Genomic DNA, 13,293 nt, shown 5'->3' with positions numbered 1-13,293 from the left:
CGGGTTTGCAGGGGTTGGAGTCTGGTTCCCACCCCTTTAGACTCTTCCCATTCCATAGTCCCTGCCCTTTTAAGTGGCCTCACCCTCTGGCTGATCCCCAAGCAGGCCATGCCCCCTCTCTCAGCCTATCCACTGCCACCTGTTTGGCCCTGCCCATTTCTGCAAGTCCCCTTTCTCCTTGTCTGTCACTGCCTCTGGCCCCACCCCCTTACAGACCCAGTGGTCCATCACCAGCCCTCCCTGCCCCTTGCTGGCCTCAGATGTTTGTCAGCCCCTCACCCTATTGTCCATCAGAGACCATTGTCCCGCCCTTTCCCCTAGACCCCACCCCTCCCAGCCTGAGCTGTCTGTCACAGACACTGGTCCTGCACCTTTCCCCAAGCCCTGGCCCTTTTCTACCCCAGCAGGCCATCATGATCCCTAGTCCACCTTGGATCCTGCCCTGTGGGCTCCAGCTGTCTGTCACTGCCTCTGGCTCCATGTCATCCTCAAGCCCCACCCCTCCCAAACCCAGTTGTCTGTCATAGCCCTTGGCCCCACTCCCTCCAGGCCCCAGCTGTCATTCACTGACCCCCACCTCTGACCCCTGGTAGTCGAACACTGGGAGCCCTCAGTCACAAGCTCCTCGGGCAGCTGAGTTGTCAGAGGATGAGGCAGCAGAGCTGTTCCAGCGCTTGGCGGAGACACAACAACAGAAGTGGCTGCTGGAGGAAAAGGTGGGGGCTGCTGTTTGGGAGTGAGGGGCACCAATATGGAGGTGGCTGCTGGGAGTGAGGGGCAAGTGTGGCACAGGGCCTGGTTTGACCCATGATTGCCTGAACCAGGTGAAGCACCTGGAGGTGAGCAGTGCCTCCATGGCTGAGGATCTGTGCCGCAAAAGCACCATCATCGAGACCTATGTAATGGACAGCCGCATTGGTGAGGACCCAGGCGTCTGGGCAGGGAGTGTGGGGCACTATGGGGCTATAGGGGGGACTATGGGTAGGAAACAAGGGGTACCACAGGCCTGGGTTGGGAAACTTCCCCCCCCACACACACACACATCTCCTCTTCCATTGATCAGCCCTGGCTCCTACTGCAGAGGTCACCTTGGGCTGGGCACCCAGCCAGCCTTCACACTCATCCGGGCGGCTCTGGCACCCAGCCTGGATGGAAGACCAGGTCTGGCTGCTGGGTTGGGGGGACAGGGTTTGGTGTTGGTGAAGCTGTGAGGCTTATGGCATTATAGCCAAGCATAACAGCACAAGGAGGGCCCAGATGCAGCCAGATGTAGGGTGGGGCAGCTGTTAACAGGCAAATATAACAAGGCTTAGATAGGGATAAGATTCAGCCAGCTCTGGGGTGGGATGGCTGGGAACAGCAGAGTATAACAGAGCACAAGAGAAGTTGAGATGCACCCAGATCTGGGGTGGGGCAGCTGGGGAATGGCTGGGTATAACAGGGTACAGAGAGGGCTGAGATGCTCCCAGCTCTGGGGTGGAATGGCCTGGTGGTTGCTAGTGGTGCCCTGTGGCTCTGGCCCAGCTTCCCCAGCACATCGTGAATAATTCATGAACTTAAAAATAACCTCCCCCTTGCTCCAGGTTGGCTTGTCTTTCCCTGTCATTGCCCAGGAAAGGACCCAGGCTTCTTGGCTCTCACCCTCTAGCCTAGGCTCCCCAGCCAGAAAACCCAGGTGTCCAGGCTCTCAGCCCCACCTCAACACTCCTTCATGCTCTAAACCAGTAGAGTGGGGGATGGGAGCCCGATGCCAGGGTTGTCTGGGAGGGGAGGAAGGGTTTGTGGGGTGAAACAGATAATAGTGGGGTGGGGCCAATTGGAGCCTGGAGGGGTGGAGCCGGTGGGTGGAGATGTTGCAGGTCCCCAGGGGTCAGGCCAAAGCTGATTCGTCCTTCCCATACTCTTGTCATGTGTGTCCTATCTTGCTGACGTGGCTTAGGGTGGGGTTGGAGCAGGGGCTGGGCATGGTGCTCTCATGTTGGCATGGTGCAACAGTGTCCTGTGCTTCTGATGGGGTGGGACTGAATGCAGTATTGACACGGTGATGTGTGGGTAGCATGTTGCTGACTTTTGCATCCTGTGGCTAACATGTTTCTGGCATGTTACAGATGGATCACAAGGGCTAGAGCAGGGCCCGGGCGCAGTGTTTGCATGTGGCTGAAGTGGCTCTGGCATGTGCACTGTGTGGCTGAGATGTTAGGGCAGGGCAGAGCTGGGCGTGGTACTGGTGCATGCCTGATGCATGGCCTGTTGCAGATGTGTCGCGGGCCCCAGATGGGGCAGGGCCAGAGCGCAGGCTGGGCGCAGCGCTGCGGGAGCTAGTGCGCCCAGGGGCTGATGAAAACCTGCGCGAGATGAACAAGAAGCTGCAGAACCTGCTGGAGGAGCAGCTTACCAAGAACTTGCACCTCAGTCAGGTGGGTTGGGCTGGAGGCAGGGCCAAGAGGAAGGGGATGGGGCAAAGGGGACTACAGGGGCCCAGTGGAGCAGCTCACCAAAACCTGCAGCTCAGCTCACTGGGCGGGGCCTGTGTGGGTGTGGGTGGGGCCAGGGTTGAGGGGAGAGGTGGGGTTGTACTCTGCTGTTCCCCAGCAGCTTCACACCTGAGGTGGGCACACCTGGTGGGTGGGTGTGTCCCCCAGATGCCTGTGTTCGGTGTGTGCGCGCCCCGGACACCAGAGTTCTGCGCATGTGCGCATCTGTGTGTCAGATGCCTGGGTTCTGTGTGGGGGGGGTGCGCCCACGTGTATCCCGGATGCTGGAATTCCATACGCGTGTGTGCGCGTGTCCCAGACGCTGGAGGGGTTTGCACCATTGTTGGCCACAGGTCATGGAGGTGTAGTGATGCCTTTGTCTTGCTGTAGGGTTTCCCTGCTTCTGGGCTTTGGCTGCTACTGCCCACCCCCATTTTTTCCTCCCCCTGCTGTCAGGGTGGTTTAAACCTCCCCAGAGGCACTGGGTGTACAGACAAGGCTGGGGACTTCGACTGGGTTGAGCCAGTGCCCCAGCTGGAAGCAAAGCCAGTCAGTCCTGGCTGGAGGGTCTTGCCCTTCTGCTCAGGGTCAGACCGATCACCAGATTGGAGGTTAGGAAGGAATTGTTTCCCCCCCGGTCAGATTGGTGCAGACTGGGGGGATTCTGCTCTTTCATAGAAGCAGGATGCTGGCTCTCCCTGTGGATCTGCACTGTTAGGGCTGAGGGGGCGTCTTCACGTAGGATTTAGATTGGATTGTATGGGATGACCTGGGGCAGGCGGCCCCTGCCATAGGCAGGGACTTGGACTCCACCACCTCTGGAGGTCCCTTCCAGCGTGCATCTGAGTGTGTGTGCGTGTGTCCGTCCCCCTGGACACCTGGGTCCTTACCCCTCCCTCTCTCTCCCCACCCAGGACCTGGAAGTGCTCTCCCAGGAGCTCGTCCGGCTCAGCAAAGGGCCCTCCCCCAGCCCAGACCCCCCAGAATGATCTCCCCAACCACAAGGGGTAGGGGCAGGGCCTGTGCCTGGGGTAGAGCCTATCAGGGGGCAGAGCCTGCCTGCCTTGCACTTCTCACCACCTCCCTTTTTTGGTATTCCCCCCCCCCCCAATGCTCTGCCCCCTTTCCAGGAATGTATATATTTGCATATCAGTATTGGGGGGAGGTTTTACCCCTTCATGTCCTGGGTGGCCCCTTCCCCTCTCATTAGCATGACTCTGCCCCTTCACTGCTTCTGTACAAATGGCCTGGGTTATAATATGGTAATTATGTAATGAGCTCCCTGACCCACCTTCTGTGTTTTACCTCAGAGAAGTTCTCACCCCAGCAGATGTATCTGTATCTGGGGGGTGTTTCTCAGCCCAGGGGAGGGAATTCTCTTGATTACTGCACTTTCTCTGCCCCTCCCCCACCCTCCAAAGATGGGGGTCTTGACTGGGGGGAGGGGCCTGGCCCCAATTTCTTCTGTCTCTTGTGTCTTGATAAAGCTTCACAGCCTGAAACTGCTGCTGGCTCTGTGTCTCTTTGTTGGGGGAAGGATTGAGGCTTTCTGCTGTGTTATTCCCCCCCAGAGCTGACCACATTCTGGCCTGTTTTACCAGTTATTCCTCCCCCCTCCCCAGCTGGGTGCAGCCCAGCTCTTTGGATGTCATTGTTTCCCCGGTGTTCCACCCCAGAGCTGACATCGTGGCCTGCTCTATTCAGTTGTTCCCCCCAGAGCTGGCCATGGCCCAGCCTGTTTTACTCTGCCATTCCTCAGCCATTCTGCCCCAGAGCCAGGTGTATCTTGGCTCTTCCAGCTGCCACCACCTTTGCCCCAAGGTACACTGGCAAATGAAGAAGGAACCTAGGAGTCTGGGTGAAGAGTGGGATTGGGGGCCTGCCCTTCTCTGGGGGGACCTGGAGGAGGGGGCTGGGCCTTGGCCCAGACACCTGGGTTCCTGCCAGGGATGGCAGCTGGAGCAGGATGGATGCTGGAGGTTGCTGATGGGTCTGCCTGCCTCCATTAACTGGAGACAACCCTGGGGACCAGGGTCGGGGTGGGTTAGCCTGGATGCCTGGGTTCTCTGCCAATCTGGAGGGCGATGGTCTCCGGGCCCCCACTCCTGACTCGCAGCTCTCCCATCACCCTGTAGTGCCCCTTGCTCCTCCGATCTGCAGCCCCCACAGCTTGGCATGGCCCTGTGGGCATCGGGTGGGGGGGAGGAGTCTCCCAGGAGCTGATTCGGACTCTGGGCTATGGGGGGGGAGGGGGCGATCTTTGCCTGGGTCCCTGGATGCTGAGTCACAGACCCCTCCCCACCATGGGGGCTGAGACCCTGGACGCCTGGGTTTCTGGGAGAGCAGGGGACTGGACGCCTGAGTTCCCTGGGAGGAGAGGCAGGGGTGAGGAGCTGGCTTAGGGATGCTCCGATGCCTGGCTTCCCTCTCCAGCTGCGGGAGGGGCCGGAGCTCAGATGCCTGGGTTCCCTCCCTCTCTCCTCCACCCTTGGATCCTGGCCCCGCCTCCACTCCCGGGACCCGGGGACACCGGAGCCGCAAGGGCTGGGCGGGGCCGCCGCAGCCGCCAGCACCGGAGCCGGGAGCTGTGGTAAGAGTCGGCCTGATCGGGGCCCCTGCGACAGCCGGATCGGGGCCCCTTCCTCAGCTCCACTCCTGCCCCTGGGGTAGAGAACCCAGGCGTCTGGGTCCCAGCAACCCCTCTCCCCACACCTCGTTCCCAGAGAACCCAGGCATCCGGGATGCCAGTGCCCCTCTCCCCGCCCTCTCCTATTGCTAGGAAAAGAACCCAGGTGTCTGGGCTTCCAGGTCTGCCCCCATTCCCCTTCAGTAGCTGGGAAAAGAACCCAGGGGTCTGGGCTCCTAGCACCCCCTCTCCCAGCCCCCACTGCCCTCCAGTTTCAGGGAGAGAACCCAGGGTCTGGGCTCCCAGCCCCCACCCTGCTGTCAACTACAGGCACCCCACTCCCTCATGTTTGCATCTCCCTGCCAGTGCTGCTGCCCTACAGTCCAGGGATTCACCGTCCCTCCCACACTCCAGGTTCCCAGCTCATCTCCCCAGTGTGGAACCTCTGAGACTTCTGGGTCCCTGGGACACCCCTAGACCCTTGACTCCTGGGTCTGTGAGGCCTTGCCCACCATTATCCCTAGACTCTTCGGTCCTTGATGACACCCACCCCCCTCAGCAATCCCCTGGACTCTTGGGTCCCTGAGAGCTCCCTATCTCCTCAATTCCCAGACTTCTGACGCTCCCTTTTCTTGCCCTGTAGGGTTCCTAAGCCACCCCCTAGCCCCTTCACGGACGCCTGGGTCCCCCCGGCATGGCAGCAGGAGTGGCAGCCTGGCTCCCCCTAGCCCGAGCAGCAGCTGTGGGCTGGCTCCCCCTGGCCCAGCAGCCCCTGCCCCCACCTCCTCCCCTGCCACCAGGCCATGGCCCCAATCCCCGGCCCACGGCAGGGCCTGAGCGCCTGGTGCTGAATGTAAGCGGACGGCGGTTTGAAACGTGGCGGGCCACGCTGGAGCGCTACCCAGACACGCTGCTGGGGGGCGCCGAGCGGGACTTCTTCTATGATGAGGAGGCTGGTGAGATCTTCCTGGACCGTGATCCTGAGGTCTTCCGCTATGTACTCAACTTCTACCGCACTGGGCACCTCCACTGCCCCCGACATGAATGCATCCAGGCCTATGACGAAGAGCTCAGCTTCTATGGCCTCGCCCCTGAGCTGGTGGGTGACTGCTGCCTGGAAGACTACCGTGACCGCAAGAAGGAGAACCTTGAGCGGCTGGCTGAGGTAGCGGGGCCACACAGGATACGGTGGGGGGGGTGTTGTTGGGAGAGGAGAAGGCTGAGGGGAGGCGTAGGAGAGGGCAAAGGCTGGATTTGTTAAGTCAAGACAGATAATTGACAATCTGCAAATTAATTTTTTTACTGATGTTATTTTTTTTTTACTGACAACCAAACTTAGAATCATAGAATAGTAGGACCAGAAGGGACCTGTAAGATCATCAAGTCTGCTCCTCTGCTATGGGCAGGGGGTAACTGGGTTCACATGAGCTTAGCAAGGTGATTGTCCAGCTCCTCTTGAACACCTCCAGGGATGGTGACTGCACCACCTCTGCTGGGAGTGTGTTCCAGATTCTAGATACCCTTATGGAAAATAAGTTTTTCTGTATGTCCAGCTAAATTTTCCCTCAACTAGCTTGCGCCCATTGGACCTTGTCTTCTCAAGGAGTGCCTTTCTGAAGAGCTGCTCCTCTAGATCTTGGTGTTCACCCCTGATGTACTTGTAGGCGGCTATCGAGTCACCTCTCAGTCTTCTCTTACTCAGACTGAGCAAACCCTGTTCCCAGAGTCTCTCCTCATAGGACCTATCCTCTAGGCCCCTGATCATATGGGGTGGTCCTTCTCTGTATTCTTTCAAGCTTATCCACATCCTTCCTGAAGTGCGGTGCCCGGAAATGGACCTAGTACTCCAGTGGTGACCTCACCAATGCCAAATAGAGGGGGAGGAGCACCTCTCTGGATCTATTGGCAATGCATCAGCTGATGCATGCCAGAGTTCTTATTTGCCCCACTGGCAACTTCATCACACTGACTCGTTCATCCTATGGTTGATTATCACCCCCAGGTCCCTTTCATATTCAGTGTTAGCCAGTAGACAACCACTCATCATATCGTTATGATAAAGGTTCTTCCTACCCAGATGAAGGACCCGGCACTTGTCCCAATTGTACCTCATCTAATTGCATTCAGCACATAGGACCAGCCTGTCAAGGTCATCCTGGATCCTTACGCTGTCCTCAGATGTGCCCACATTTTCCCACAGCTTGGTATCATCCGCAAACTTAATTAATGCGCTTTCCACTCCCTCATCTAAGTCATTGATAAAGATGTTAAAGAGCCTGGGCCCAAGCACTGATTCCTGGGGGACACCACTGGAGATGATCCTCCAGAATGAGGCCATCCCATTGATTATAACTCACTGGGATCAGTCTCTGAACCAGTTGCCAACCCACCTCCCTGTAGACTGGTCAGGGCCAGTACCCTCCAACTTAATTGAGAGAATCTCATGTGAAACAGTACCAAAGGCCTTGCTAAAGTCTACGTAGATGATGTCAACCTCATGTCCCATACCCAGCTAGTTAGTTACCTGGTCATAAAAGGATGCCAGGTTTGTTAGGCATGACCTCCCCTCGACAAAGCCGTGCTGGTTGTTTCTTAATATGCCACCAGTTACGTGGTTGTGGTTGATGGCCTCCTTGACAATTTTTTCAAAGATTTTTTTCCCAGGACCAAAGTCAGACTGACCAGACTGTCTATAGTTAGCAGGATAATCCTGCTTCCATTTCTTAAAGATGGGTATCACATTAGCCTTCTTCCAGTCATTTGCTCTTTGAACAGCCTTGCCAGAGGCACTGCAATGAGTTCAGCCAGTTCTTTCAGTATCCTTGGATGCAGGTCCAGATAACTTTTTTTATTGACAGACCACTTTATTTTACTGATGAACACTTTTTTTTTACTCACAAACCATTTAATTTTACAAATGAACATTTTTTTTACTGATGAACCATTTTCTTTACTGACAATCTTTTTACTGACAAATTTTTTTTTACAGACAACAAAGGTTTTTTACTGATGACCAGTTTTGTTTTTCCTATCACATTTTTTAAACTGATGCCAAATTTTATTAACTGACCAAACTTTTTTCCTGACTAGTTTTAAATGATAAAATCTTTTACTGATGACCCATGTTTTTACTGACAGTCACATTTTAATTGACAAAATTGTTTTTATTGACAATTAACACTTTTATACTGATGATCAAACTTTTTAGTGACACATTAGTGGCGTGTTTTCACAGACAATGTTTTTTACTAATGACTAAATTGTTTTTACCTTTTTTTTAAATCTGATGACCAAAGTTTTTTACTAACAACTGTTTTCTCTATTTATCTCGTTTTACTGACACATATTGTTTCTACCATGTTTTAACTGATTAATTTTTACTTACAAGATCATTTTTATCAGTGGTGAAACTTTTTATTGACAACCACTTATCTTACTGACCAACAAACTTTTTACTAACAACTATTGTACTGATGACCACACTTTTTACTCCACTCTCAAGGTTGTTTTTACTGATGAATTCTTTTTATCTATGACCATATTTTTCTTACCAATGACCAAACCTTTTACTGACAGAATTTTTTTTAGTGATGACCTATTTTTCTAGGGACTAGGGTTTTGCTGGGGATTTTTTTTTTGTTTTACTGATGACCAAGCTTGCTTAGTAATGACCTAACCTTTTTATTGACAAACACATTTTTTTTTTTTTTTACTGATGACTGAAACTTCTTGCTTGACATGTATTACACCACATCAATGTAACCTGTCTCCCAGGTCTTGGATAAGGGCCAAGTTCAAATGCAGGAGTTTGATATATCAACCCTAGACTCTAAGGGGGTGGGGAAGTAGGTTTGTTGTTTGGTCAGTAAAAAAACAAAAGTTTGTACAGTATAAGTAAATAAAAATTAGGGAGGGTGGCTTCTACTCAGCCCACACTCTGCCCCCAATCTACCCCCATCACCCCAGCGTGGATCTTTAGAGAAGCTTACCTGGGACTTGGCCATATTACAGGCAGCCAATGGGATGCAGCAGCAGTAGCAGCACATAGCTGGTGGGAGAGGGGAGGGCTCTGAGGTCCCTTTTGGCTCAGGATTTCTGTGGGAGATGCTGGCAGGGGTTACGAATGAGGGATAGATTTTTCTAAATGTCTCTGGATCAGGGCCCCTGGCTTGGAGAAAGTGCTGGTAACCACTAGGTGGGCAGGACTGAGACATGAATTCCAATTCCCTTGGGGGAGAGGGGGGAGGGGTTAGGCTTAGAACCTGTGGTTCCTGCTTCCCAGATGCCTTAGTTCCCTGTGTATTTGTGCATATATGTGTGTGTATCCATGTGTCCGTCTGTCCCCTGGACACCTCCATTCCCTGTGTGGGTTTGTGTCCTGGACGCTTTGTGTTTGGGTGTCCTGGATTCCTGCATTGACTGTGTTTCTGTCCCTCAGATGCCTGGATTCCCTGTCTGTCTGTCCTGGATGCATTGAGTATGTGTGTCTGTCTATCCCAGGAGTGAAAGTGAGTATACACACGTGTGCGCACATCCTGGGTTCCCTGTATGTAGGTGTGTTTGTCTGTCTTGGATGCCTGGGTTTTGTATGTGTGTCCATCCTGGACTTCTGGGGTTGTGTGTCTGTCTGCCTGTTCTGGATGCCTGGGTTCTCTGCGTGTGCATGTGGCTGTCTTATCTCTCCTGGATGCCTTGTGTAGGTGTGTCTGTCTATCCCAGAAGCCTGGTTCTGTATGTGTGTGTTTGTGTCCTGGATGCTTGGGTTCCCTGTGTGCACCCCAGATTTCTGGGATCCGCGTACATTTGTGTGTCCCAGATGCCTGGGTTCTGTGTGTGTGGACCAGATGCCCAACTTCCCCTTCTGCATCCCGGACACCTGGGTCCCCCCACACTGGCTCAGCTCTGACCCTTTCCTGTATCCCCCCTGCCCCCGAGGATGAGGAGGCCGAAGGCCTGGCAGAAGCAGCCTCACAACCCCCATCGGCAGCTTCTCCACCCCCCTCAGCTCGACAGCGCCTGTGGCGGGCCTTTGAGAACCCCCATGCCAGCACCACAGCCCTGGTCTTCTACTATGTCACTGGCTTCTTCATCGCTGTCTCTGTGGTGGCCAACGTGGTGGAGACCATCCCCTGCCGTGCCTCATCTGGCTCTTCCTCCTCCTCCTCCTTTTCCTCTGCTGCTGTGGCCCAGGCAGTGCCTTGTGGAGACCGCTACCCACTGGCTTTCTTCTGCATGGACACAGCTTGTGTGCTCATCTTCACGGGCGAGTACCTGCTGCGGTTGTTTGCGGCGCCCAGCCGGTGTCACTTTGCCCGCAGCGTGATGAGCGTCATCGATGTGGTGGCCATCCTCCCCTACTACATCAGCTTGGCCGTGCCAGACAACGAGGATCTGAGTGGGGCCTTTGTGACACTGCGGGTCTTCCGGGTCTTCCGCATCTTCAAGTTCTCACGCCACAGCCAGGGCCTGCGCATCCTGGGCTACACGCTGCAGAGCTGTGCCTCTGAGCTGGGCTTCCTGCTCTTCTCGCTTACCATGGCCATTGTCATCTTCGCCACTGTCATGTTCTATGCCGAGAAGAGCACACCCAGCACCAACTTCACCAGCATCCCCGCTGCTTTCTGGTACACCATTGTCACCATGACCACACTCGGGTGAGTGAGCAGGGAGGAAAAGGGACCCCAGGCATCTGGGAATTGTGGGGCGGGGGCTGCAGGTCGAGAGTGAAGGGCATCTGGGGCCTGGTCTAACATGGTTAGTCACCAAGAGTGTTGATTGCTGACTAAACTGCTGGGGGTGGGGAGTGGGAATGGGGACGGAGGGGCTGGGAGCCTGGACAACTGGGTTCCCTGGCAGGAGGGTGGGTGCAGGGAGCCCAGATACCTAGGTTCTGCAGTGAAGGCAACTCCCGGCTTCCTCCAGTGAAGTGGAAACAGAGCCATGAATATTTGATGTGGCTTCAAACTTGGCATCAGCCGCAGCTCCTCACCCCAGGGGCCCATCAGCCCATCCAGGGTGGCCTAAAATAGGCATTCTTGATGCTGCAGGGGGGTTGCAGCTTGGGAGTGAGGGGCACCATGGGGCTATAGGGTACACTGTGGGTCAGGAATGATGGGCACCAATATGGGGGAGCTGCATGTCAAGAGTGAGGGGCACTGTGTGGGTGGTTTTGGGTCGGGAGTGAGAGTCATTGTGTGACTTCTGCCTCCTCCTCCGTGATGATGATCCTTGTTGTCTGGCACGGCCAGGTATGGGGACATGGTGCCATCCACCATTGCAGGGAAGATCTTCGGCTCCATCTGCTCACTCTCAGGGGTGCTGGTAATTGCGCTGCCTGTCCCCGTCATCGTCTCCAACTTCAGCCGCATCTATCACCAGAACCAGCGTGCCGACAAGCGCCGTGCCCAGCAGGTGCCCAGGGGCAGGGCCAGGGCAAGGGGGTGGAGTTTGGGCTGCAGGCAGTGCTATGGGGAGGGATGGAGTTGGGAAGGATGGGGCAGGGCTATAGCAGGAGGGGCAGAAAGGGGCTGTGGCAGGGGCGGGCAATTATTTGGGCTGGGGAGCCACTTAGGGAGGTTCGCTGAGCTATTGTGGGCTGGGTTAGCATCCCCTCTCCCCCAACCTGTAACAACTCACCAAGACTCCAGACTACTTTATGGAACCGGCCTGGATCCCCAGTGGGTAGGGAGCTATGTCTGGGATAGGGAGAGATGGGAGGGGCCTAAGCGGCCCTCGTCCGAGGCTGGGACCATGGCGTGATGGCAGCATGGGACCAGGGCCCTGGGCAGAGCTGTAACCTGCTCCCTGAACGCCCCTGCTCATGGAAGTGGTGTTGGTCGTAGGGATGTGCGTGCACCAGCCCCATCTGTTCTGCTCCTGGACTCTGGTCCCTACCTGCAGCTCCATTCCATGTGCCTGGCTGAATGTGCCCTGGCTGTGGGGGTTCTGGGCTGCTCTCCATGGAGATCCCACCGCACCGCTGGCAGTGGATGCAGAGTGGATAGGCTGGGATGTCCAGGCAGTGGGGCCAGGTCTGGTGGCAGCAGTGTCACTAGCAGCTGGAAGGAGCCACTGCTGGGAAGTAGAATCTGGCTGCCGTGCTGCCCTAGCTCTGTTGGGTGTCTGGGGGTAGTGGCACTGGCCACTCGTACCACAGCTCAGGTTGCCCACCAAAGGCTGGGCTGAACAGGGCTGAGGGATCTGCTGTGAGTCAGGTAAAACTTCTTGGCAGGCTGGATCTTGCCTGTGGGCAAAATGCTGCCTACCCCTGAGCTATGGGGAGGTGGTAGTGGGGCCAAGGGAAGGGGCAGGACTATAGGGTGGGGGGGGCAGGGGCTGGTATTCAGAGAGAGCACAGAGCTATGGGGAGGAGGTGGAGTCAGGAGTGGAGGGGGCAGGGCTTATGGGGGGTGCACAGAGGAAGGCTTAGGGCATGGCCTCTGCCCATCACCCCCCCTCCCCCACAGAAGGTGCGCCTGGCCCGGATCCGGCTGGCCAAGAGCGGGACGACCAAAGCCTTCCTGCAGTACAAGCATAGCAACGACCTTGAGGTGTGCACAGCTTTGCATGGTGCTGGGACCCTGTTATGCAGACTTTGCCCAGGGAATGGGACCTCTTGGATTGGGAACTGGGGCCCTGGCATGGGGAATGGGGATCCCTTGCACAGCCTCGCACGAGGGAAATGGGGCTCCTCACAGAGGCTTGCACATGACCGTGGGATCCCTTTGCACGGGGAACAGGAGTTCTTTGCACAGCCTCACATAGGGAACGGGGCTCCTCGCACAAGCCTCACACAGGAAAACAGGATCCCTTGCACACCCTTTTCACCAGCACCCCAGTCCCTCCTCCCACTTCTACCTTATGGGGGGTATCCATCTGTCCGTCCTCTTCCCCACCCCCAGGAGCTGGACGGCCACCCCCAGGCCCCTGGGCTACGGACCTGTTCGACTTTCGAGTTGCAGCACCATCACCTGCTTCACTGCCTGGAGAAGACCACGGTGAGCTAGGAAGTGGGCACTGGAAGGTTAAAAGTGGGGACTGGGAATCTAGTGGTGGGGACTGGGAAGGTACTGGGAGGCCAATGGGGATACTGTGATGGACTGGGAGGCTAGTGGGGGGCAATGTAAGCTTGCCATGGTGGGGGAGCTTTTGGGGGCAGGGTCTGGGTGGGCAGGGTCTGTGGGGCTATGGCTT

The 13,293-nt window shown here is 55.8% G+C and overlaps 2 protein-coding genes across 2 annotated transcripts in view; both read left to right on the top strand.

Moving 5' to 3' along the window:
* GRIPAP1 (GRIP1 associated protein 1) overlaps window positions 1–3,980 on the top strand; it is a gene marked incomplete at its 5' end in the record, with an annotated part of 23,527 nt that extends 19,547 nt beyond the window's left edge. Inside the window, 4 exons of the mRNA XM_025213668.1 lie at window positions 594–716; window positions 825–918; window positions 2,257–2,417; window positions 3,389–3,980. Of these exons, the coding sequence (XP_025069453.1) occupies window positions 594–716; window positions 825–918; window positions 2,257–2,417; window positions 3,389–3,463 (453 nt within the window). The remainder of the gene's footprint in view (window positions 1–593; window positions 717–824; window positions 919–2,256; window positions 2,418–3,388) is intronic.
* An 849-nt stretch (window positions 3,981–4,829) lies between these two features.
* Window positions 4,830–13,293, top strand: part of KCND1 (potassium voltage-gated channel subfamily D member 1) — a 12,433-nt gene continuing 3,969 nt past the window's right edge. The window contains exons 1-6 of the mRNA XM_006032054.3: window positions 4,830–5,064; window positions 5,744–6,265; window positions 10,036–10,754; window positions 11,349–11,511; window positions 12,567–12,650; window positions 13,002–13,097. Of these exons, the coding sequence (XP_006032116.2) occupies window positions 5,795–6,265; window positions 10,036–10,754; window positions 11,349–11,511; window positions 12,567–12,650; window positions 13,002–13,097 (1,533 nt within the window). The 5' untranslated portion in view covers window positions 4,830–5,064; window positions 5,744–5,794. The remainder of the gene's footprint in view (window positions 5,065–5,743; window positions 6,266–10,035; window positions 10,755–11,348; window positions 11,512–12,566; window positions 12,651–13,001; window positions 13,098–13,293) is intronic.

Source organism: Alligator sinensis, unplaced genomic scaffold (genome assembly GCF_000455745.1).
Source record: "Alligator sinensis unplaced genomic scaffold, ASM45574v1 scaffold137_1, whole genome shotgun sequence".
Lineage (NCBI taxonomy): Eukaryota > Metazoa > Chordata > Crocodylia > Alligatoridae > Alligator > Alligator sinensis.
Note: the sequence above shows the minus strand (reverse complement) of the source record. Positions and strands in the feature narration are given on the sequence as shown.